Source organism: Suricata suricatta, chromosome 17, assembly GCF_006229205.1.
Source record: "Suricata suricatta isolate VVHF042 chromosome 17, meerkat_22Aug2017_6uvM2_HiC, whole genome shotgun sequence".
NCBI classification, from domain to species: domain Eukaryota; kingdom Metazoa; phylum Chordata; class Mammalia; order Carnivora; family Herpestidae; genus Suricata; species Suricata suricatta.
Window position 1 is genome coordinate 4,882,907 of NC_043716.1, and position 23,710 is coordinate 4,906,616.

Consider the following 23,710-nt stretch of genomic DNA (forward strand, 5'->3'; position numbering starts at 1 on the left):
GGTAGCATTTTTGTCCTCCCTGTCCAGACTGGTAGGGGCGCTCACCACATCCTGACCTTTGGCTCATTCTGGGAAAATTCAAATATTTCTAACAGCCCAGGCTTGGGGTTGACGCCACCTAGTCTTCCCAGGCCTGGTTGAATTGTCACATAATTCTAGAGGCAAGGAATGGAGTGTGTGGAGGTGAGGCTCTTAGGGGTGAACTGGGGCCCCTCAGGATGCACCTTGAGGCCCCGCCCCACTCACGGCTGGCCCTCAGGCCACAGCCCCAGGACCAGGGCCCAAGGGGATGGAGGGCCTTGCCCTGCTGGAGGGGCCTTCCCTCTCTGGGTCCTGCACTGTTTACTGGCCCAGATGCATTCCGATTGTGTTGTGCCCACGGCAACTCAGACCTGCAGAACTGCTCCGTGCAGATGCACGAACATTGTTACCACAACAAAGAAGATCTCCGCACCCATTTGGAGCCTCTCTGTGTGGGGAGAGCAGTCTTGTGCACACACAAAGCCAGCAGCTGTGTTTTCCAAGTGGACTGTGAGAGAACCAGGAATAAGAACTAAATTAAGCCATTCTCCTTGGTCCCTGTTTATTAAAAATATATTCACTCCAATTGTCCGGAGTGCATATTTTCCGAGAATAAAGGCGCCCCGCCTGCCCAGTGAAGAGGCTTGAGCATGAGGTTAGAAAGGACATGAGCTGAACCCAGGGTGTCACGGTCAAGTATAAGCCTCCCTTATCTGAGACTCGAGTAGCCAGAATGGTTCATTTAACTGGAAAGATGTTTACATTCTCCTTCTAGGAGAAATACAAAAGTAGCTTTCAGAGATTTACTTAAAAGAGGAAAAAAAAGCACCCAAACACCCAACCTTTCCTGGTTTGCCCTGCAGTTTTGACGTGAATAGCTCCATTTCCTAGAATAGTCTTTATTTTGCTTAGTTTCTTCCCCGAAGAGACCTAAAGATTAGATTGGTGGCCCCTCTCAAGGAAGAAACTTGTGTTCTTAAAAAAAAATAATGATTATATTCAGTGTACTCTACTTAATTAGGCAGGAATGCTTTTATAAAATTCTTCAAGATCAAGAGTGTTCTCATTAGTCCTCAGGAATAAGAACATTAACCAGAATAGCTTATTCGTGTAAGAGTTTATCTGTTTGGCCTTTTTATCATAGCTATCCATGAGCAGAAATGTCTTCCTGTTCTTTCCAGAATGAGGAAGGGCATGATTAGGGGTCTCAACAAACGAGGTTGCCTTGCCCTTGGCACAGAAAAACTTACTGGGCACTAGGAGAAACTATTTTCTCCCATCCATGACATTTGTGTGGCTCGGAAATCCAGAGATCTGGCAAGAGACAGAGGCCGGTTTCCGTGTGCTCTACCTGAGTGAGCAGTGATCCTTCATCACAGTAGATGATGCAGTGACGTTCGTGAGGTCCACATGGAAAGCATATTAATGGAGACCACGCAGACTTCCCAGGTGAACTAAGGGTTGGTCCCTGGGTTCAGTTTTACTACCTGTTCAATGAGGGAAGATTGTGAGAAGAAGTTCCATAGTTTTGTCTTTTATTTTTATTTTTCGGTACTCCTTTCCCACATTTCTTTTCAAACGTAGAAACTCCACAAAGCCCAGGGACTGCCTGCTTTCAGAAGCCAAGGGTTTGGTAGAGCAGGACTCTAGCTTCATGCAAAGCAAGAGTCTAAGCAAATATGTTGATGTTCTACTTAGATTTTGTTGCACAAAACAGTTGCCTGCTAAAAACAATGTAAAAAAGCTTGCTGATTTCGAGGACCCACAAAGGTCAGTAGAACTAGGCAGCTAAATGTAGCTGGGTTCTGTTTTGGCATATTTTTCCACCAAAGAGGGGGCCCTCTCTAAAACCCAGTGTTCAGAGACCATGGAAGAGATACAGTAGGTGGAAAAACAAATGCAATTGAGTGGATGGAAGGACAGGTGGATGGGTGGATGAATGAACGAATGGATGAATGGATAATTTGGTGGCAGTATGCCTCTGTTGCTTACCCTGTCTGTCTTTGAAATCTGTATTTGCTGCTTATTGGCTTTGTGTCCTTGGGCAATAGAACTAACCTTGCAAAATTTTAGTATTCTCATCATACTAATTGTGCCTACTGGTGGCATCTACCAAATAGTGTCGTTTTGAGGATTATAGGATATAATGCATGTTAAGACTTTAGCGTTGGAGAGGATATCCATGCATACAATGTAGGCATTTAGCATTGATTGGTGTCTGGCTCATAGTAATTGTTCAGTAAATGATAGCGGTCAGTTTCCCAAGTGTTCGATTTCCGGTGTAATTTCCTGAGCAAGCAAGACGATGAAGCCAAGTCATGAAGGAGGTCTTATCTTTCTCTCCTTAAAGGAAATCATGTGAATTTTCAGAAGGATTTCATGTCTTGAATACGGGTGGTAGCATATCAAAAGGTGTTGGTAGGGCTTGGTCCCTTGTGTCCAGGCCACTCAGCATGTAGGGACATTCAGACACACCTCCATTTCCTTGGTGTCACTGACAACATTAACCAGGGTTTTGATAAATCATTGGTCTTGATCTGAATCCCTCATTGACTGACTCTTTCTCCATGCCCCAACCTTCGCTGGCGTTTGCTCAGTTGCCAGACCCGGCTGAGGAACCCAGAAGGACTTGTGCAAGTTGACCGTGAACAGGGAGGGGAGGTGTATGCCACTCACGAGCCCTGAATTTAAATTTCTGCTCCATCCTGTGTGAGTCCTTGAATCACTCGGAGCCTCAGTTTCTTGGCAGAAATTGGGGTGGCACGGTACCTACAAAGGTCTGAATGCCCAGGATGACTGTTTTCCTTGCTCAGGTCTGCTGCCCTATTAATTCACTGCCCTCTGCTGCTGACCACACAGCCACAAAAGCCAGGGAATCCGTGTGCCAAAGGGAGGGGTGAACCGAGGTGGTGATCCAGGGAATTTGGGCAAAAAGCATGCTTTTTGTTAGACATGGGCTGGATAGTGTGGCACAAGTGGGGGAGGGGGGTTGGGAGGAACAGGATGATTAACATGATTCTTCACATCATTTAGAAATGACGATGATGATGGTGATGATTTTAATTCAGTAAACTCTACGTCCGATGTGGGGCTCAAACGCATGACCCTGAGATCAGGATTTGCATGCTCCCACAACTGAGCCAGCCAGTTGCTCCATGACTCTCCGGGTCCTTAAATGAGATGCTGGTGGAGAACCAGGGAGCACGGGTGGGGTTGGCTGTTGGCTGAGAAGACCCCTCTGCCCTGGCTTGCCAGGCTCTCTGTCCCGCTGTCACCACCCCTCCCCACTCGGAGTGTGCCCTCTGACCCTCCCCACCTCCTCTCTCACCTTCTGAACCCTGTTCTTTCTCCGAATTTCTCTTTGCTCCTCACTGTGCCTTTTGCTCCCTCTACCTTTGTCCCTGCCCGGTTCTGTACCTCCTCTGTCCCTTTCTCTTGCATCCTATCTCCCCTTCCCCCTCTATGCCTCCCTTCCGCCTGTCTCTCCCCTCCTCTCCGTTGGCCCACTCTCTGTCCTCCTGTCCCCCTCTGTCCTCTCCTCCCTTCTGCTGCTCTCTCAGTCACAGACCCCGCCTCCCTGTTCCTCAGTGACCGATTTTCTTTCCCGAGGTTGGAAAATAGCTCAGGCCCTAACCCATTTCCTGGGGCGCCTCCAGATTAATTAGGTGAGACTGGCATCACACATTTCAGAATTAGAATAATATTTATCAAGCACCCTGGGGAGAAGGGGATGGAAGAGGGAGAGGAACAGAGGAACAGGAGGGAGGTCAGGAACTGAGGGGCAGAGGGAGGGGAGGGGAGAGTAGGGCAGGGGCGCTGCCAGAAGGGACGGCTCCTCAGGACACCTCCTGGGAATTGGGACACCTGTTCCCCTTGCCGGAGGGCACTGGGGAAGGATGGCACTTGGAGATGGTGTTGGGCAGTCAGGGGAGTCACAGAATGGGGGACCAGGAGCATGTCCTCGGCTACCATGCTGTTCCTTGTGACAGTGCGGGGCAGAGGCTGCCCCCCACAGAGCCCACCTCTCCAGGGACACCTCCCCTTGCATGTCCCAGCCCCGCCCAGTGGGCATCTGGGAAGGATACAGGACACGGCGTTACCCTCAGGAGGAGATGGCCTGGCTGTGCCCCAGTTAAACCTCATTCTCCAGCCGCAAGCCAGACCCAAGCACACTGGTCTCCACCAAGGCCGGTGGTCTTCGCAAAGGTGTCTTCCCTGCCCTCCCCGCAAGTCCTCACAGCCTGCATCTCGAAGGCCTTCTCAGGAGATGGGTGTGGGAGGGGAACTCCCTTTGGAAATCTCGTCTCTGCTGCTTCTTTCTTTGCAGAGCTCGGGATTCAATCAGCTGTGCCTGACGCTACCCGTGTGGACCAGGGCGGTAGGAGCCAGGTGCCCTACAAAGGCAGGAACAGGGCTGAACTTCAGTCCATCCTCTGTGTATGCAACATGGCTGGGCGGTGTGTCGGGGCCTCAGGGCCCGGCAATGACCCCAGCGGACAGGCTCGCTCCTTGGGGACATTTCTTTCCTGGAGCCCAGCCCCATGTCTGACCCTGCAGGCTGCTCAGTAGACCAGTGTGGAGCCCGATGGCCCTGAGCCTTCATCCAAGACTCGCTTACTTCTGGGGTTGCACAGACACAGGTCAGGATTTCTTATCCTCACCACTGTTGACATCTTGGGCTGGATAGTTCTTTGTTGTGGGGGCTGTCCCATCTAGGGCTGAATTTTAGCAGCACCCTTGGCCACTGCTCCCCAGAAGCCAGAGCACTTGCCCCCTGCCCAAGCTGTGATTGCTGAAAACATCTTGGGACCTTGTCAGATGCCTCCGCCCCCAACCTCCCACCCGGGGACAAAATCACACTGAAGAAACATGGATGTAGGTTCAGTCTTTGGCCTCATGAAAGCAGTGGACGTAACAAGTCTCCATGCTCCTTCCCAGGCACCGGAGAGTCAGGAGTCTTTATAAATAAGAAACAGAAAGAAAAATAATATACTTTTGGCGGGGGTGGGGGGGGGGGAGAGAATAGCAACTTTATGGAAATGTAACTCACCTCCTATATTTTCTTTAATATTTTATTTATTTATTTGAGAGAGAGAATGCAAGCAGGGGAGAGCAGAGAGAGAGGGAGACAGAGGGTCTGAAGCAGACTCCGCTAACAGCACAGAGCCCAATTCGAGGCTCGAACTCATGAACCATGAGATCACGACCTGGGCCCAAGTCGGATGCTCAACCGACTGAGCCACCCAGGTGTGCCCTTCCTTAAATTTTAAAATGTACAATTCAGCGCTTTTTGTCTCTTCACCGAGTTGTCTATCACTTAACATTTGTTAAATGTTTATTATTTTTGAGAAAGAGAGAGACAGAGGGTGAGCAGGGGAGGAGCAAAGAGAGAGGGAGACACAGAATCTGAAGCAGGCTCCAGGCTCCGAGCTGTCAGCACAGAGCCCGACTCGGGGCTCGAACTCACAAACCATGAGATCGCATCCTGAGCCGGAGTCAGATGCTCAACCGACTGAGCCCCCAGGTGCCCCGAGCTCCGTGTTTTCTTACTATGTGAACCGGGTAGGAAATTGTCTTTGATGACCAGAGCAATGAAGGATCCGAGAGAACTTGTGTGTGGTTATCAAAATACCGAGAATACAACATTTTGGAATGAGACAGGATCTAACGAGAAAGGTCTGTTCAGTTAAACCCTTTTGTTGTGCAAACAGGGAGCAAGGATTAAATGTTGATTTTAGAGGTTAGCAGAGCGGCCCCAAGTCTTAGCGGCTTGTCTGGGATTAGAACTCGAATCCTCTTGAGCTTCTGGGCCGGTGCTTTCTTCTCATCCCACACCCTGAATCTCAGGTCCCTGCGCCAGAGCCCGGGCGCTGCCTGAACATGGTCCACCCAAGCAAACGAGGGCAGTGATGTGTCTGTCCTCCCTTTACAGCCCGAGCCAGGAGAGCGCCAGCCAGGGGGGCAGCCTTTGGAGCATCTGAAATTGCTATATAAATGCCAGTAAATGAGAAGATTGCTGGGTTGATGCTCTTTTCCTCGGAAAGTTCGGCGTGTCAGAGACAGTGTAATGGAACAGTTCACTCAGAGACACGCTTTTAGACTGACGTGGTTGTCACTTGGCAAGGGGTCCGAGTGTGGGCACTGGAAGCCTGACGTGAGGGAAGCCTTGGTGGGGGGAGGGGTGGGTGGGGGGACACCTACAGGCCCTGGGGACACCCCAGGGTGGATGAAAAGGACTTTATCCTGCTTGTACGAAACAGGGATGCACTCAGAACTGGGGACTAAAATGGCATTCTCTAGATGGTGGACTCTTGTAGCGAGTTCACACTCACTGCTGGGTCTGCAGACGATCGATCCCTGCCTATCTCCATTGTCCATCGACAGTGGTCATGTAGCACGCCCACAGAGCGAGTCCTGCTTGAAACCAGGTGGGGGAGCGATTTCCCCTAAATTGTGAACCGTTGGGCGACAGGGACCAGGTCCTGTCTGCCTGTGTCTCTGCAGCGACTTGCACACAGACCAGGTCCTGTCTGCCTGTGTCTCTGCAGCGACTTGCACACAGACCAGGTCCTGTCTGCCTGTGTCTCTGCAGCGACTTGCACACAGACCAGGTCCTGTCTGCCTGTGTCTCTGCAGCGACTTGCACGTGCTTCGTCCTCCATAAACGTGCATTCCATCGTCGAAGCCGTGTGTTGAGTGGCTGAAAGCCACTGTTGCGGGGTGGCTGGGTCTCTCGCAGAAGGGGAGCCGTGCGTCTCCGTGTCCTCCTCTCCGTGTTGGTGTATCTTCCTCCCTGTGCTTGTAACTGGTTGTGTGGGTCTGCCTGGCCCGTGGGGCCTGATCCTTACCTTGTAAGCACCACGTCCTATCTTCACAGTTCAGGCCTACCTTTCTTGGGTGGTGGGAGCTGTGTGCTGGGTCACCAGTATAGTGTCTATGCTGCCCGGTGTGTCTTTTTTCAGAGGGGCGATCGTGCCCCTGTTGCGTGTAGCCTGATGCTGCAGAGGAGGCCCTGGATGCCAGTCCTGCCCTATGGTGGCATTGTGCTGGCCAGTGGTGCAGACATCTGCCTGGCACACGGAGCTGTTTGGAGACCTGGGTGTCTGAAGGGCTCATGTGAAATCAAGACAGAAGCCATAGTAGCTGCCATTTGGCTGCAGTCCCCCAGGCATGGGGACCTCTGCCTGGTGCCCCCTCTGTCCCCCGGGACCAGCAGCTGACACCTGTCTGAGGACAGGATACCGTGTCTGCATCCCCTCCCGTAGCTCTGTACATCAGAGGGCCTGCGAAAGCAAGCCCGCTCCCGCTGTGGTTGTGGACACCTGCTCACCAAGTCTCTCTGTGTGGTCTCCTCCTTGTTTAGGGCTCTGGCGGACATCTTAAGACAACAGGGACCAATCCCCATAGCACACTGTGAAAGAGAAACTATCTCAGCTATCAATACCTCTCCCAAAGAGAACACACCGGTCAGATCGTCCTCCAAAAACCACTACACCCCCGTGCGTACGGCCAAGCAGACTCCAGGTAAGTGAGCACGGGTCACCTCGCGTCTCTGCTGGGGGCTGGTGAGAGGCATCGCGGTTGTTTCGGCTGGTGGCGGTGCCCTGTGCCTTGGGAGACTCTACTGGGCAGGCGGGCCCCTGGATGAGCCCTGGGACTGTCTCCTGGGGAGGGACCGACGCGCCGACACTGGAGGAGAAAGGGCGGTCCAGGGCCTCGGGGATTGAGTGAGTGGCTGGTGGAGTCTCTTGCCTGAAAGGCAGTTTGTGGCGGAGTGTGGCCGCCCCCTGGTCTGCAGAGCGAGAAGGTCTACATTGACCAGGATGCCAGGTATGTGATAAAGAAATTGTTACAGTCATTTGTAGGGATTTCAACTCCTGGAGTCTCAGAGAGCAGGGATTACGTCTGTATTGTAGGGTGAGCTTTTCCTGTGCTCAGTAGATACCCCGGATGTGTGATGAATCACTGAGTCCTGGTGGTCGTTGCTCGAACCCCAGTAAGGAAACTGAGAGAGGGGTGTATTTTCCTTGGCATATGGATCAACCAAGGAAGCTCAACGAAATTTAGTGATGTGGGCTCCGTCATGAAGATGCTAAGAATAATAAAATACCACCAATACAGTAATAGAACTCACGTTTATTGGGGTCTTGTTCTGGGCCAAGTGATGGGGTGAGCATTTTACATGTATTTTTTACTCTGCACAGAAATCTTAAAAGCCTTATAGTGTCCCCATTTCCTCTGAAGAACAGAAAGGTTCAGTAATTTTCCCAAGGACACATGGGGAGAAACAAAGCCGGATCCAAACCCAGGCATATAGGTAACAACAGTCAGGACCAGAGAAGCCAGACATCCTAACCCCGTTGGGGACACGAGCCCCCAGTATCTGGGCAGATAGTCTCTTGACAAGTGCACGTAGGCGAGTCATTCCTCACCTTGATCATGACCAGACAGCCTAGCACGGACCCCAGTCTGCAACACAACTTCCGCTTTGATCCTTGGATCGGGAATCTGGACATCCAGCCCCTATGGCTTCTCAGAGGATGGGAAGTTTGGTCTGAACTCTACCTGCAATAATAATATGCAGTCACTGTGAGGCAGGAGGCGTGTTGCAGATTCAGAATGTGCTGCTGAGGTGTTTCTTTTTTATTCATTCTTGAACTCGCTTACGTGTGTTAAATCAGAAATCACATACTTGCCTTTAAGGTACTACCGTTCAACTTTTGAGAATCTGATGAAAGTCAAGGACATTCGCCTTCGAAAATACTCATCATATATATTTGCACATATGCATATGTATTCATCCAGCATTTTGAGTACGATTTGGACCCTTGCAAAGTTAGAAATGCCTGATTTAAAAGTAAAGATGAGAACTCTACTTTTGCAAAAAGTCTAAGATGCATTTTTAGCCTTATTATCATAGATGCTTTAAATATAGGCAGTAGAAGGAATCTTGACAGAAACATCTGGACCAGTAGTTCTAGCTGGATATTAGGATCACCTGGGAGCTCTTAAAAACGTTGATGCCTGGGCCCTACAAATTAACCTCAATTCCGAAGGGATGCTGTGGGCATCATTACTTTCAAAATTCTTCCCAAGGTGATTCTGACACACAAATCGGGTGAAGAGACCACTGGCCCAGAGGGATTCCTCATTTATAAGCCAAGTTCTCAAACTTGGCTGCCCATTGGAATTACCCGGCGAGCTTTAACAATGAGGGATGCCTGGGTCCCACCCCCAGAGACTGTGGTTTCATCGATGTGGGAGTGTGGCCTGAGTGTGAGTGGGGGAAGGTGGGTGTTGAAATCTTCTCAGGTGATGTGATCGTGGAGCAAAGTTTGAGAATCGCTGGGTGATGGAAATTGCATGAAGGCACTGTTCTAACCAAGCCTTGTCTTCACTGATCGTTGGGTAATCTAACCTTGGTGTTGCAGCCAGCTTTGAGGAGGGTATTTTTGTGTCCCTGAGACTCATGCTTTGAAGGCAGGTGTCTCCAGGACCTTGTTCATGATCCTGGAACTTCAGGTCATGTGAGTACCCAGGACACCCCTGGCCGTTTACCCTCACCCCACTCTGCAGTGAGTCTAGACGGATAAAGTGGATGCCCCCGATTTGCCCTTAAACGCATTTCTCTGGGCAGGAAGATGTGTCGTTTCTTCTGGTTTTCTGCGTGCCTCCTCTCCCACTAATCCGGGAAGGAAAGCTTATAGTTAGGTGATTCTCTTCTGTGTTTGGAGACATCTCACCCTGTATTTTTCAAATTGGAGCTCTTCACTCTGTCTCGAGAATGGGAATTGTTTCCCTGGCCCAGAGAGCACTCTCGATAGTGGTGACGCTTACATCCGAAAGCACTTTCATAACCCGTGATGCCTATAAGCTCATAATGGGCACAACGGTTTTTCCAAACGACTGATGATATCCTTTGCCACAGAATTGTGCAGTTTGAGTAGGAGTTTAAACAGAACTTTTTCTAAGTGTTCAGAGTAGAGATTTACTGTGATTGGGACCAGTAGCATCAGCATCACCAGGGAGGGTGTTGGAAACGCTCACGTGCTGAAGGAGAACCTGCATTTTTTATTACTTTTTAGTTTTTAAATGTTTATTTTTTGAGAGAGAGAGAGAGAGACAGAGAGAGAGAGAGAGGCAGAGCGTGAGCAGGGGAGAAGCAGAGAGAGGGGGAGACACAGAATCTGAAGCAGGCTCCAGGCTCTGAGCTGTCAGCACAGAGTCAGATGCGGGGCTCGAACCCATGAACCGTGAGATCATGACCTGAGCCAAAGTGGGAAGCTCAACCCACTGAACCCCCCAGGCGCCCCAGGACAGCATGCATTTGAATGAAACCACTTAGTGAGTAAAGTTTGAGAAGCGCTAGGAAAGCGTGAGGTCTGAGATGCATCCTGCCGCATGTCATCTGGCCCTGTGACTTCCTACGGATGTGACCGTGGCAAGTTGCTTTGACTTTCTGAGTTTCCTTGGCTGCCCTCGAGGCTGACAGCGCCTGCTGCCTGGAGTTGTTTTAAGGATATAATGAATGAAACCAAATAGAATACTTTAAGACAGTCCTGACGGGTAGCATGCAGGATTAGCTGCAACTGGGCTGCGGAAGGATATCACTCATAACAAATTAGTAAAAAAAAAAAAAAAAAAGTGAGTAAGAAAGACATTGGTGTTCTTCTTGGACCAGGCGGGACCCGTGGGGTTGTGTCTGATGAAGGCACCTGGACCCAAGCCTTCCTGTGCTTGGTGCCTGTCTGGGGCGCATCCCCTCTGGGTAAAAGAGATTTGTAGGACTTCGGAGGGCTCACTCAGGGTTTTAGATGCCAAGAGGACATGCTTGTTGGGTTGGGAAGTGGAGTAAGTCCTGCATTAGTGATAATACCATGAGAACATGAGTGGCAAAATGCCATTTATTGAGCACCTACTATGCCCTGGATCCTCTGTTAGAGACTTCATTTGTTTAAGTTCTTATTTTATTTTATTATTTTTATTCTTTTAAGTTTATTTATTTATTTTGAGAGAGACAGAGGGAGTGGGGGAGGGAGAGAGAGAGAGAGAGAGAGGAGGACAGAGAATCCCAAGTAGGCTTTATACCACCAGCGCAGAGCCTGACGTGGGTCTTGAACCCACGAAACCATGAGATCGTGACCTGAGCTGAAACCAAGAGTTGGACGCCTAACTGAATGAACCACCCAGGTGCTCCTCATTTATTTTATTTGAAGGATTTTATTTTTAAGTAATCTCTGCACCCGGGGTGAGGCTCAAACTCAAAACTCAGAGATCAAGACTCTCATGCTCTACCAAGTAAGCCAGCCAGACGTCTCTAAGTTCTTCTTTTTTTAAATTTTTTTATGTCTTTATTTTATTTTGAGAGACAGAAACAGAAAGTGAGTTGGGGGAGGGCAGAAAGAGAGGGAGACACAGAATCAGAAGCAGGCTCCAGGCTCTGAGCTGTCAGCACAGAACCCGACACGGGGCTCGAACCCACGAACTGTGAGATCGTGACCTGAGCCAAAGTCAGATGCTCAACCAACTGAGCCACCCAGGCGCCCCTAAGTCCTTCTTTTAATTCCAGTAGATGCTCTACCACAGAGAGTGGTCCTGTAACATTTCTTACATATAGGAGCCCGTATTCCCACACTGGAAAATTTTTCTTTCCTTCTGTAAGAACCTTTCCACTTAGTCTTTCAGAAGTCTCTTCCTGAGTAAGGGAGCTTGAGTGGCTCAGTGGACTGAGCATCTGACTTTGGATCAGGTCATGATCTCACAGTGTGTGGGTTTGAGCCCTGTGTCGGGCTCTGTGCTGACACCTCAGTCTACAGTCTGCTTCGGATTCTGTCTTCCTCTCCCTCTCTCTCTCTGCCCCTCCCCTGCTCATGCTCATGCATTAAAAATAAAAAATAAAAAAGGATTTCCTTCCAGACTTTAAAGAGAGATCCATAACGGACAGTTACTCTGGACGTAGAAAATCAGCAAAGCCCATTTCCATCCCTCACCCCACAGATGTGGCTGTGCCCCAGGCCCTGGCCGTGCATGGTCTGTCCAGGCACCAGCAGTGACCACCTCCCATGGGACTTTGTTAGAAATGCAGGAGCTTGGGCCCTTTCCCAAAACTACTGCGTCAGAATCCGCACTTTACTGAGACCTTCAGATGACCCGTCAGCACACTGAGGTGAAGAAGACCCTGGGGCAGCAGCGAGCCCCGGCCCTGGCCACACCATGGAATCGTGGGCGCAGTTCTGAAAATACCGATGTGCGGCCCAGAGCTTCGCACTTGGTTCTCGCGTTTGGCAAACTTTGAGAACGGGAGTGGAGAAGGAGGTGGGCAGGCGAGGGGAACATCTTGAGGACTGTGGGGCATGGGCACATCTCAAGATCCACAGGCCCGAGCCCCCCTGGCCCAGGTTAGTTAGTGGGCTGTGGGGACGTCCTCCCCACGGCAGGAAGGAGCGGGGAGCAGGTGCGCTGAAGGGGGAGGGGCCGGTCCGCAGCTCTGACCGGGACACCTGGGCAGCGGCAGGGATGAGCAGAAATCCCAGGATTGATTGGAGGGTCAGGGAGAACCAGGCTTCACAAAAGACTCTTCATCTGCTGCTTGCAGGCCCCCTGAGCCCGTCTGGGGGGCAGCTAGGGCAGTGCGGGGGACTGTCCCTTGTGGTAGCAGTGACACCACGGGTCGGGGCTCCAAAGTTTGGATTTCCCACGTCCCCTTATCAAGAGCGGCATCAGCTGGGGGAAATAAATACGTGTGTCCCAGCCACACACCCTGGGAGTCGTGTAAACCAGCCCTCAGCCATCCAGCCGCTGGTCAGAGCCATGCGCCGTGACGGCAGACGAAGGGAGCCAGGGGACGTGACTGCGTAAGCATCACAGAGACTGGGAATGAAGCCTGGACAGCTGGCAGAGGGGCGCTTGGCTGCGGTCCTGCACGGCCTGGCCCCTTGCTGCTCCTGTGACCTTCTGTGCCTCTTGCCGGGACCCAGACCCTGTCCCTCCCCATGTCCAGTAGGTGCTGTCCTTGGGCATCTTTCCCTGTTTTGTGTCCTTGGCTGGAAACTTTCCATCAACAGCCCTTTGGGCTGTGACCTCTGAGGCTCAGACGGCACTGCCTTCCCTGCCTTCCTCATCTGCTCCCCCCGCCTTTCCTTCCAGGCACTGAGGCCATCCCACATCGGTTCCCTGTCATTGTCCCTGTCAGAACGTAAGCCTCGCATAGGCAAGGGGGAGTCTGTCTTTCTCTTCTCTGAGGCGTCCCCGGACCAGGGATGTTGCTGGAAGATCATGGGTGCCCAGTGACTATTTGTGCAGGGAACAAATGAATGACAACCGGCCCTTTGCCAGGAAGGACGGAGGAGCCAATGCACAGGTGACACCGAGATCCCGTGAAGACGTTCTCTGTAAAATTAGAAGGGAGTCACTTAGACAGCCTGGCAGACGGCAGAGAGCTGAGCGGAAGGCTGTGGGTCTCAGTACCCAGGCTTCTCACCTCCCGTCTGGGGCTGACTCACTTCTCCAGGCTCCGTGTGGCCGGAGGCTGGGAGTTCGCTTCTCTGGCTGGACGCAGAGGGCCTGTAACCCAGGGAGTCCCCAGTATGTCCCCTCTTTCAAGAAACACTGCTTTGCAGAGTGCTTGCAAGCTCACATCTGGTTTAGGGCTGCAGGGGAAGGCAGACCACCTGGGCCCTGCACCTGAACTCTGAGACTTCTGGTCAACTTCTGGAGGGAAATGGGATTCTTCTTTCTCAGATCCCCCTCTGGCCCCCAGGGTGACGGGGCTGTCTCATTCTATTGGGGTCTATTGAGATCACAGCCTCATATGATTTTGGAGCTCTAAGGAGTTGGGAGATCAGCTGAGCCCCCCACCCATACTTGGCCTGTGGGGAAACTGAAGCACATGGGGGTTGCCTAGGAGTGAGGTGGTAGGGCAGGGCCTCAGCTGGAAATGTGGTGTCTGTAGCTCTATGGACATGGGTGCAAATCCTGCCTGCCCAGTCCCAGGCGCTGGGGCCCAGGCTCTGTGGCCTGCACCCCGTGTCTGTGGTAGGGTTGGTCCTCTCCTCCCACGGCCACTGATGAGATGAGTGGAACCGTCTGTGTGTCCCAGTGGCACTGATGTGGCTCTGGCCTCCCGCTCGGTGGTCACCTTCGTGGTTGTGACTCTCCTCTCTGTCATTAGTTACACCTGCCATTTTCCTCTACCATTTCTTTCTTTTTTTAAGTTTATTTATTTTGAGAGAGAGCATGCTAGTGAGGGAGGAGCACAGAGAGAGAGAGAGAGAGGGAGGGAGATAGGGAGAATCCCAAGTAGGCTCCGCACTGTCAGCGCAGAGCCCAGCGGGGGCCTCAGACTCCTGAACCACTAGGTCACGGCCTGAGCCAATGTCGGACACTCAACAGACTGAGCCCCCCAGGTGCCCCTCCTCTACCTTTTCTTTTCTCCTTCTCTTTCTTCCTGCCAGGCTCCTGTCTGCCTCTGCTCCTTTTCACGATTTCCCTGATTATGCCAACCCATCTCTCACTGTGTCTTTAGCAGTGACTGATTCTCGGCTGTTCTGTTTAAACGGGGACTAACCTAGTTCACGGTGGGCCTGCCTGTTCATTCTGAGGACCTTCTGGGCCGTTCTCTGCCACTTCTGAGGTTCCTCTTGGCAATAGTTTCTCTCCCAGCCCACAGTGGTGGTTCTGACAGTCTCCAAGCAGCCTGGCACAGCCTCTCCCCACCGGAGACTCCGTGCCCTTGTCCAGACGTTGGGTTACATCCCTTCCCTCCACACCTCGCCCTCGCTCTTGCAGCCATTGACGGGGGTCTTTGCCTGGGGTGACAGCGGCTGGGCCGCAGACCGACCACAGCAGCCCCTGCCATAGCCCCTCTCACCGCCCTCTCCTTGCAGGGTCTGGGGCACCCACAAAGTTTGCCGAGTCAAGGCTGGTGTCAGAGAAAAGACTCATCACTAATCCTTGATTACGGGAGTCGCGTTACTTAGTGCTTAGAATGGAGTTCCTACAAAGTTCCAGGCCCCATGCCTTACCTCACATCCTATCATTTATATCATTTACTCAGCATGACTCTGTGAGGTAGTATCATGGCTGCCCCATTGCACAGGTGGGAACGTTGAGGACAGGGCAATGGGAGACCGTGCCTAAGGCCACGGACACAGTCCTTGGCAGCGAGAGGGTTCCCGGCCAACTGGGCTTCATCCACTGTGCTATTGAGCCTCTCTTCTGTTATTTTTCCCCCTTAAGCTTATTTACTTATTAAGAGAGAGAGAGAGAGAGAGAGAGAGAATCCCAGGCAGGATCCACACTGTCAGCACAGAGCCCAACATGGGGCTTGAACTCACAAACCATGAGATCACGACTTGAGCTGAAACCGAGAGTCGGACGCTTAACCGACTGAGCCCCCAGGGTGCCCCTCTTCTGTTACTTTTATATTTCACTTACATTTCCTTATATCTCCCATCACGTTAAACGCAGGCCACAAGATGTCATTGACCTCTGCTTGACAAAGAACCTGCTGTGACACTTGACCCGAGCTTGGAAGTGGTTGCATCTTGAAGCATCTGAAACTGGTTTTTGTCTCACTTGTTGGGAAAACATGGGGTGATCAGGCCGAAGTCCACCGTATGTTACTCTGTCTTCCCAAACAGTTTATGTTGAGCTTGTCAGGTACTCGATGTCATCCTGGGTCCTGGGGGTCCACAAATGGAGGCTGGGGTCCCCACCCCCAGAAGGAATATGGGTGGCGTGTAGAGACCCTCACCAGGATGATACCAGGTGTGGGTGCAGAGCAGGGAGCAGGGGCCCCGAGGTCCCGCGGAGGTGTGCTTGAGCGGGTTTTGCAGGCTGCCCAGGAGTTCTGGAGGCTGAAAAGCGTGAGGCATGTGCAGTAGTGTGGTGAGGTGTTAAAAATAGCACAGGCCGCCTGCCCAAGACACAACCTGCGGAAGACAGAACCTGTGAGGACTGCTCTGCGGCCAGGATGCTCAGGGCGTTCCCGGTGTGACTGTGAGGTCCGTCCGCGTTGCCGAGCTCCGCGCGTTGTCAGGGTCGGCATTCTGTGGCTCGCAGGTCACCCTTGGCTGTCAGGCAGTCCGCGAGCCCTTTGTCTCGTCTGCGCGGGGCCAGCAGACCGGCTTGTGCGGCAAGTCGGAGTCGCCTTTCTTCCACATCCGCTTTGGTTGTCCCAGTATTTCCTTTTTTTTTTTTTTTTCTAAATTTTTTAATGCTTATTTATTTTTGAGACAGTGAGAGACAGCGTGAGCAGGGGAGGGCCAGAGAGAGAGGGAGACACAGAATCGGAAGCAGGCTCCAGGCTCTGAGCTGTCAACCCAGAGCCCGACGTGGGGCTCAAACCCACAAACTGCAAGATCATGACCTGAGCCAAAGTCGGAAGCTTAACCAACTGAGCCCCCCAGGCGCCCCTCAGTATTTTCTTTCTTGCTCTCCCCTGGGTTGCGGGGCCACACTTCCAGCTGAGGGGTTTTGGGACAGTGAGGCCACCAGAGTCTGTATCACGGCTATTTCCCATTGGCGGTCTTGTTTCCTTCAGTTTCCGGTAATGCTGGCTCCTTTCTGCGAAATTCCACCGCTCAGGTCTCCCGTGACTTCAACCAAGAGTTCAAGGCGAGTTGGGGGTGGTGGGAAGCACAGACGATGGAGCCACGCTGTCTGGGTGGATCCACACTGCCTCGATTTCCCCATCTGTGAAACGGGGCTGGGCACAGTATCTCCCTCCTCGGGCTATTGTGGGAGCGAATTGATTTGAGTGGAAAGGAGTCAGGGCAGCATCTGACCCGGGGAAGCACTGTTTTCAGTCAGCAGGGGCTCGTGTGCTGCCCTGAGGCCCCCGTGGCTGTTGAGAGCTTAGAGCTGAAATTGAGGCGCATCTGGGTGGCTCAGTTGGTTGAGCGTCCAATTCTTGGTTTTGGCTCAGGTCATAATCTCACGGTTTGTGGGTTTGAGCCCTGCATCAGGCTCTGCAATGACAGTGCGGAGCCCGCTTGGGAGTCTCTCTCTTTTCCTCTCTCTGCCCCTCCCTTTCTCATTCTCTCAAAATAAATAAATAAACTTTAAAAAAAAGAACTGAAATTGAAATGTGGTTCAGAGCCTCACCAACTTCCAACAGTTGGTCTGGAAATAAGAATGTAAAATATCTCCCATGAGTTTTTCTGTTTGAATGCACGTTGAAATGATAGTATTTTGGAGATACTGGATTAACTAGAATTGATCCATACACTGAATTTCACTTGTTTCTTTTTCCTTATTTTTTTTAACATGACTGCCAAAAAACCGTAAAATCACACTGACCTAAATGTTAGCTGTATCGAGCATCTACTTCAGTTCACATTTCATTAGCGAACAAAACGCTTCGTGGAGGTTACGCTGTGTTGGAGGAGACAGGAAGTAGGCCAGCAGATAACTTCAGAGCATGTGACATGCTCAGACACAAGCAGACAGGGATGTGTTCCAGGAACACTGGGGAGGGGAGGTGGTGACTCTTGACGGCGTGGTCCTAAGAAGTACCATCTGAGCTGGTACTCGATGGCGAGCAGGACCCAGCCATGGAGAGATTTGGAAGAAGAGCATTCTAGGCAGAGGGAATAGCAAGTAGCAAGTGCAAAGGCCCTGAGGCAGAAGAAAACCCGGCTTTTGTATAAGGCACAGGAATCAGACATGGGTGTTGAGTGTGGTGAATGAGGAGGAAGTGGTGCATGATGGGAACACAGGGCCAGTCAGGCAGGGTGTTGGCAGATCATGGTAAGGAGTGTGGATTTTACGTAAGTGTGATGTGATTTGATTTATGTTTATTTATTTATTTTGTGAGAGAGAGAAAGAGAGAGAGAGAATGTGAGTAGGGGAGGAACAGAGAGAGAGAGGGAGACCCAGAACTCAAAGCAGCATCCAGGCTCCGAGCTGTCAACCCAGAGCCCAACACGGGGCTCGAAGCCATGAACCGTGAGATCATGACCTGAGCTGAAATCAAGAGCCAGACGCCCAACCAACCGAGCCACCCCAGAGCGCCTGATTTGTGGGTTGCTGCTGCGTAGTGGAAATGCGCTCTGCCGAGAAGCAGGAAAACAATTTGCATTTCTAACAGCGAGGCGCATTGACCAGACAGCATTCTCTGACTTTCTCCTCCGTAAGAAGAGTATTGGACAAGCCAGGTGGTGGCAGGCAGAATCAGGCAGACGGAGGTCCGAATCTCCCTTCAATCTCCCCGGATCTCGGCAAGACCAGGGTTCTCCTTGGACCTGAAGTCCTCGGGTGCGGAGTGGGGGTATTGATCACCTGGGTGACGATGTTGACCAATGTGTCATCACCCTGAATGACGACAGACGCAGGGCGCAAGATGCCTCCATGGGTGTGGGCACCCAAGGTCACGTCGACCAAGCCCGCCTCCTCCGCTGGCATCTCGGGTCCTGTGGATGTCCTGTCCTGGACACGCTCGCCCACCATCTTTGCCCCTCCCCCCTCCTCTGCGGGCTGAGCTCCTCCAGCGTGGAAACGTGCTCCGCTCCCCACTTTAACTCGCAGGGACAGCTCCCCACCCGATCTTTGTGCCCTGACAGCTGAACTCGGCAAAAACAGTTGTCTATACCTGCTGCCTCTGCTTCCTCTCTTCCCGCCCGCCCCTCAGCACCGCACGGTGGCTTCCATCCTCCTCCACTCCAGGGCTGGGACACCTCCTCCCCACAGCTTTGGGGGTTCTGCTCAGCCAGAGATCTGCTGCCCCTCTGTCCCTTGAAGTCGGAGCTGTGGCCCCCTGAGCCCATTCAGGCTTCCCGTGCACGCCCTGCTCTGTGCTCTGGAATATTCTGTCTGCTCTCCCCCAGCCTGGCCAGCCCTTCCGGAACTCCCAGGTCTCAGCTGAGCTACCACTGACCCGGGGTGCAATCCCTGACGCTCGTGCACCCTGGGCACCCTGTCCTTGCAGAGGGCCAGGAACCACATAAAGAGCGTTGGCCCTAGCTCTGCCTCCCATAGCGGTAGGGCCTTGGCCAAGTTCCTGAACCTCTGCATACCTCAGTTTCCTGGTCTGTAAGCTGGGGCAGCAATATCCCCTCTACCCGTTGTAAGTGAGAATTAGATGCATTCGTAATCTGTGTCAGTGATATTAACAACTCCAGGTGCTTCGTAAAATGCTTTCTGTGCATTGATTTATTTAATCTCGTAGCAGCCCTATGAAGCAGTCACAATTATGCCCACTTTGAAATGGGGAAACTGAGGCCCAAGGGCTTCAGAATCCCATTGAAGTTCACACAGCCAGGAAGTGGGCTGGTCTGGGCTCTGAGTGCAGGTGATCTGACCCCAGACCCCAAGCCCTGAACTCACAACGACCAGAGGTACAGACAGGTCCCAAGGCCCCCCTTGCAGCTGCCTGGAATCCATCCTGTAGCCGGGGATTGATGCTCGCTCCTGCCTGCCATGGTACATAGACTTGAGGTTTGTGGTAGATGCTGGAAAAGGCCAATGTTTGCTCAGCCAAAGGCATGTGTTCTCACGACGTGAGTTCCTCAACTCCAAGGCAGAGACCACTCACCCCAGGATGCACTAAAGTCAGGTTGGCAGAGCCTCTGGGTGTTTTAGCTTCAGGAGAGGCTCACTCAGACACCTCTAGGGTTTGTTTGTTTTTTTTTCTGCGCGTAAGCTGGCACCTGCCGAGGGCTGCTGGCGGCTGGGTGTGGATCTGGCCCCATTTGTCCCATCCCGAGCTCACTTAGCAGCCACAGTGCTTTGTCTTTCTCTCGGGATTCTGTGACCCCTGGATCCAGAGCTCAGGTGAGCCCAATGACCGAATCACTGTCCTCTTCTCTGTGTCGGTCTTGTTCATTCCCATTTTGGGATTTACTGCCATTGAGAGTGAGTCCCAAGCCCTTGTGTTCTGATCCTGGGGGTCCCAGAGGGCGGTGGCGAATGGCCCTTCCTAGCCCAGGACTGCCTGAAGAAGCCGTATGCCCAGAAGCAAAACCTTCCAGAAGCCGGAGGAGCTGCCCTTGCTCTGGCCAGCGGCACCCCAGGTCCCTTGCCCACCCGAGGGCCCCATCTTGCCTGGGAACCTCAGGGGCATGGCTGGCTTGGCCAGAGCAGACACCCTGCTCAGGCCCTTGCAGCCTGGGGGTGGAGGTCAGGGGCAGATGGAGCCCGTGCTCACCACGTGGCCAGGAGACAGGAAGGGCTCTCACCGAGCTGGCCCACTAATTACCTACTGCACCCCGAAAGCAAAAGGTTTTAGAATGTACTCTGCCTGCTATCAAACTGTGGTGCAGGGGAGAGAGGAGGAGAAGGTGCTGGGCGCTGGGTTAGAATGCACAATTACCTGGGTGAGTCGGCAGAATGGAGGGACAGCGAGGACAAGAGCAAGAGGCCGCTGGGCAGGGATGACAAATTGTTGCAGGGCTCGGGGGAGGGTGGCCTCACGTCCCTGACCCCCCCCACCCCGGGTGGGGGAAGGTGAGAGCACCCAGGGTGTGGGGACCCCAGCCTCCACCTGAACGGACAGTAGGGGGGCCCCACGTGCATCACCTACTGAGCACAGGATACTGGGGGACCAAAGATCGGGGAGGGGACATGGGGCCCTCTCTGTCTAGGTATCGGGCACCTGCTATGCGTCGAGCACTCTGTTAGGTCCTGTGGAAGTGAGATGGTAGACACGACAGAGTCCTCATCTCTGGGGCTTGCATCTGGGAGCAGGAGGACAAGACTATGCAGTCAAAGGAGGAACAGCCGTCCAGGGGTCCGTGCAGAGTTACAAGCCATGTGCTGCCCAGAAGCTCAAAAAGAAGCCACGTGGTCAGGGCAGGTGTCACCTAGTGCCTGAAACGGTGGGCAGGATTACATAGGTGAGGAGGGGGCAGGCGGGAGATTGTGGTTGGTGAACGGGGGCCAGAGCCTAGAGGCGAGAGAGGCATTAGGGACCAGTGGTTTGCAGGGGTGAGCAGTGACCAGCTCATTTGGAAAGATGCGTCGTGCTTTTCTGTAAACAGTCATGGTAGAAGAACTAGGGAAAAGGCCAGAAGGAAACAGAACTCTGTGTCCTTTTGGAGAAGGCTGCTCTGAGCAGGGGACTTTTCTGTTTTCCTTCTTTGAACATAAGGGCTGGGTCCCTGGGAGCCAGGAGGTATGTGGGTAGGGGTGGGGTGCCTAGCGTGGAGGAGCCATATGGCTCCTCCGTTGGTTGGGCTAATGATGGGGGATGGGGAAGGGGGCGAGGCTGAGCCCCAGAGGAGGCTTGGAGAGGAGGCTTGGGAGGGTCTAGGGTGAGAGGTGCAAACACCACAGGCCATTAGCAGCACCTTGAGAAGAAGGAAAAGGGAGGTCAGAGGGAGACTCCAGAGACAATGATCCCTTCCTTCACATAACAGTGATTTTGATCCTTTCCTGGGGATCAGGTGCCGAGGCTATGGGAACGAACAAAGGAAAGTGCCACCTCTCAGGGCACTTCCATTCCATTATAGGAGACCGAAAATAAACCCGTAATCATAAAACATACAATCAGGCCATGGTGAGAGCTTCAGAGAGAAATAGAGTGGGGGAGGGAAGGAGAGAGGGATGGGAGGAGAGAGGAATGGGAGGGGAAGGAAAAAGCCCCATCTGAAGAAGGGCCCTTGATTCCTGGTCACATTACTGGAGCAGAGGCCTGGCTGGCCAGGTGACTATACAGGGCGGGGGGGGGGTGCTGTGCCAGGTGTGTTTGGGGAGCGTGAAGACCAGGGTGGCCCACATGGAGAGAGCCGGAGCTGAGACGCAGTAGTGATGAGGTCCAGGAGGTGGGGTGCTATGGGCCATGAGGGGGGGCCTTGGGCTTCATTCTGGGTGGATGGACGCCATCGTGGGGCTGTGGCCAGACACTGAAAAGGTCGGAGTCGTGTTTGACACAACTGGGTGTTGTGTTGAGAAGAGGTGCAGGAAAGACAAACGTGGAGGAAAGATGTGGGGGGAGGGGGTGTATAGCACCATCTTGGGGATGAGACCAGGGCTCCGACTCAGATGGTAGTGGTGGAGGATGTGAGAAAGATTCAGCGTCGGTGTTTATTTGTTTATTTTTCTTATTTAGAACAGTTTTAAACCAGTGGAAAATTTTGTAGTAATTAAATGATACAGTGAATAATACCTGTGTGTCCTTCACCGGTGATTAACATTTGCCTCTCTCTCTCTCTCTCCTCCTCCTCTTCCTTCTCATTATCACCATCACCATCATCACCATCATCATCATCACGACTACCATCATCTTCATTACCATCATCGTCATCATCATCATCACCTTCATGCTTCCATCACCATCATCATCATCATCATTACTGTCGCCGTCATCTTCATTATCATTGTCACCACCGCCATCATCATGATCATCATCACCATCACCATCATCATCACTATCACCATCACATCACTATCACTGTCATCTTATTGTTGCCATCATCTTCATCACTGTCACCACCACCATCATCACCACCACCATCGCCATCATCTTCATCACCATCATCACCATAACTGTCATCACCACCGTCATCATCACTACTATCACCATCATCATCATCATCATCGTCATTACTGTCATCACTGCCATCATCATGATCATCACCACCATCACCACTGTCATCATCATCATCATCATTGCTATTGCCATAATCTTTATTACCACCACCATCATCATTACTGTCACCACCACCATCATTACTGTCGCCATCATCTTCATCACTGCCATTACCATCACCACCATCATCACCTCATCATTACAGTCCCCACTATCATCATCATCATCATCACCGTCATCATCACCATCACCGTCACCATCAGCAGTATCACTATCAGCATCATCAGAACTGAGCCATGTGAGAGCAAGTTGCAGAAATTATGATATCATGAGTCTTCACTTCTAAATGCTCCATTCTGTGTCTTCTAGATTTAACAATGTTTTTTACATAACCATGAGACGATTATAAGATTTAGGGAACTCATCTTTGTTACATAGAGAGTATAGGATGTATTTGAAGTAGAAATGTCAGCATTTGCTGATGGATTATATGGAGGGTATGAGGGGAAGATAGGAGTCATCAAGATTTTGGACAGAGAAAATGGTTGACGAGAATGGCCAGGCCAGTGCAAAGACCTGGAATGAATCGCTGGGAGCTCTTGCCCAAAAGAAAATTGGGAAGAGTCTGAATGTCGGCAGATAAGCTGAACTGAGCTGGTGTCCCATTTCCCCAGTGGATGTTACCACAGCAATTATAAGGGGGAAATCGAAGAATCTGGGCTCTTTCTTCCTTTCTCACTGTCTGTTTCTCTCTCTGTCTCCATCTCTCTCTCTCTCTCTCTCTCTCTCTCTCTCTCTCTCTCACACACACACACACACACACACACACACACACACACACACCCCCTACATGTACGTATACATACACACATAGACTTGCTTTCTCACAGTGATCTGGATCTGAATTTAGCCACAAGTGTGTCTCATCATAACTGAACAGAACCCATAATGCCCAATTAGAGTGTAAGTGCCCTGGGGACAGGGACATGTCTGCTTTGCTTACTGTATTCACAGTGTACATCTTTTGGCACTTAGGTATTCAGAAACTATTTCTTGAATAAAATGGAATGACGCAGTGAATGGTCTTGTTTAATACCTCAGACAGGGTGCAGCAATCATGATTGTGTGTGCTTGCAAATGGCAGAATACCTAAAAATCAGT

The 23,710-nt window shown here is 51.9% G+C and overlaps 1 protein-coding gene across 1 annotated transcript in view; it reads left to right on the forward strand.

The window, feature by feature from the left end:
* Positions 1-23,710, forward strand: part of SHISA6 (shisa family member 6) — a gene marked incomplete at its 5' end in the record, with an annotated part of 279,326 nt that overhangs the window by 13,066 nt on the left and 242,550 nt on the right. Inside the window, one exon of the mRNA XM_029928842.1 lies at positions 7,385-7,545. Coding sequence (XP_029784702.1) covers positions 7,385-7,545 — 161 coding nt within the window. The remainder of the gene's footprint in view (positions 1-7,384; positions 7,546-23,710) is intronic.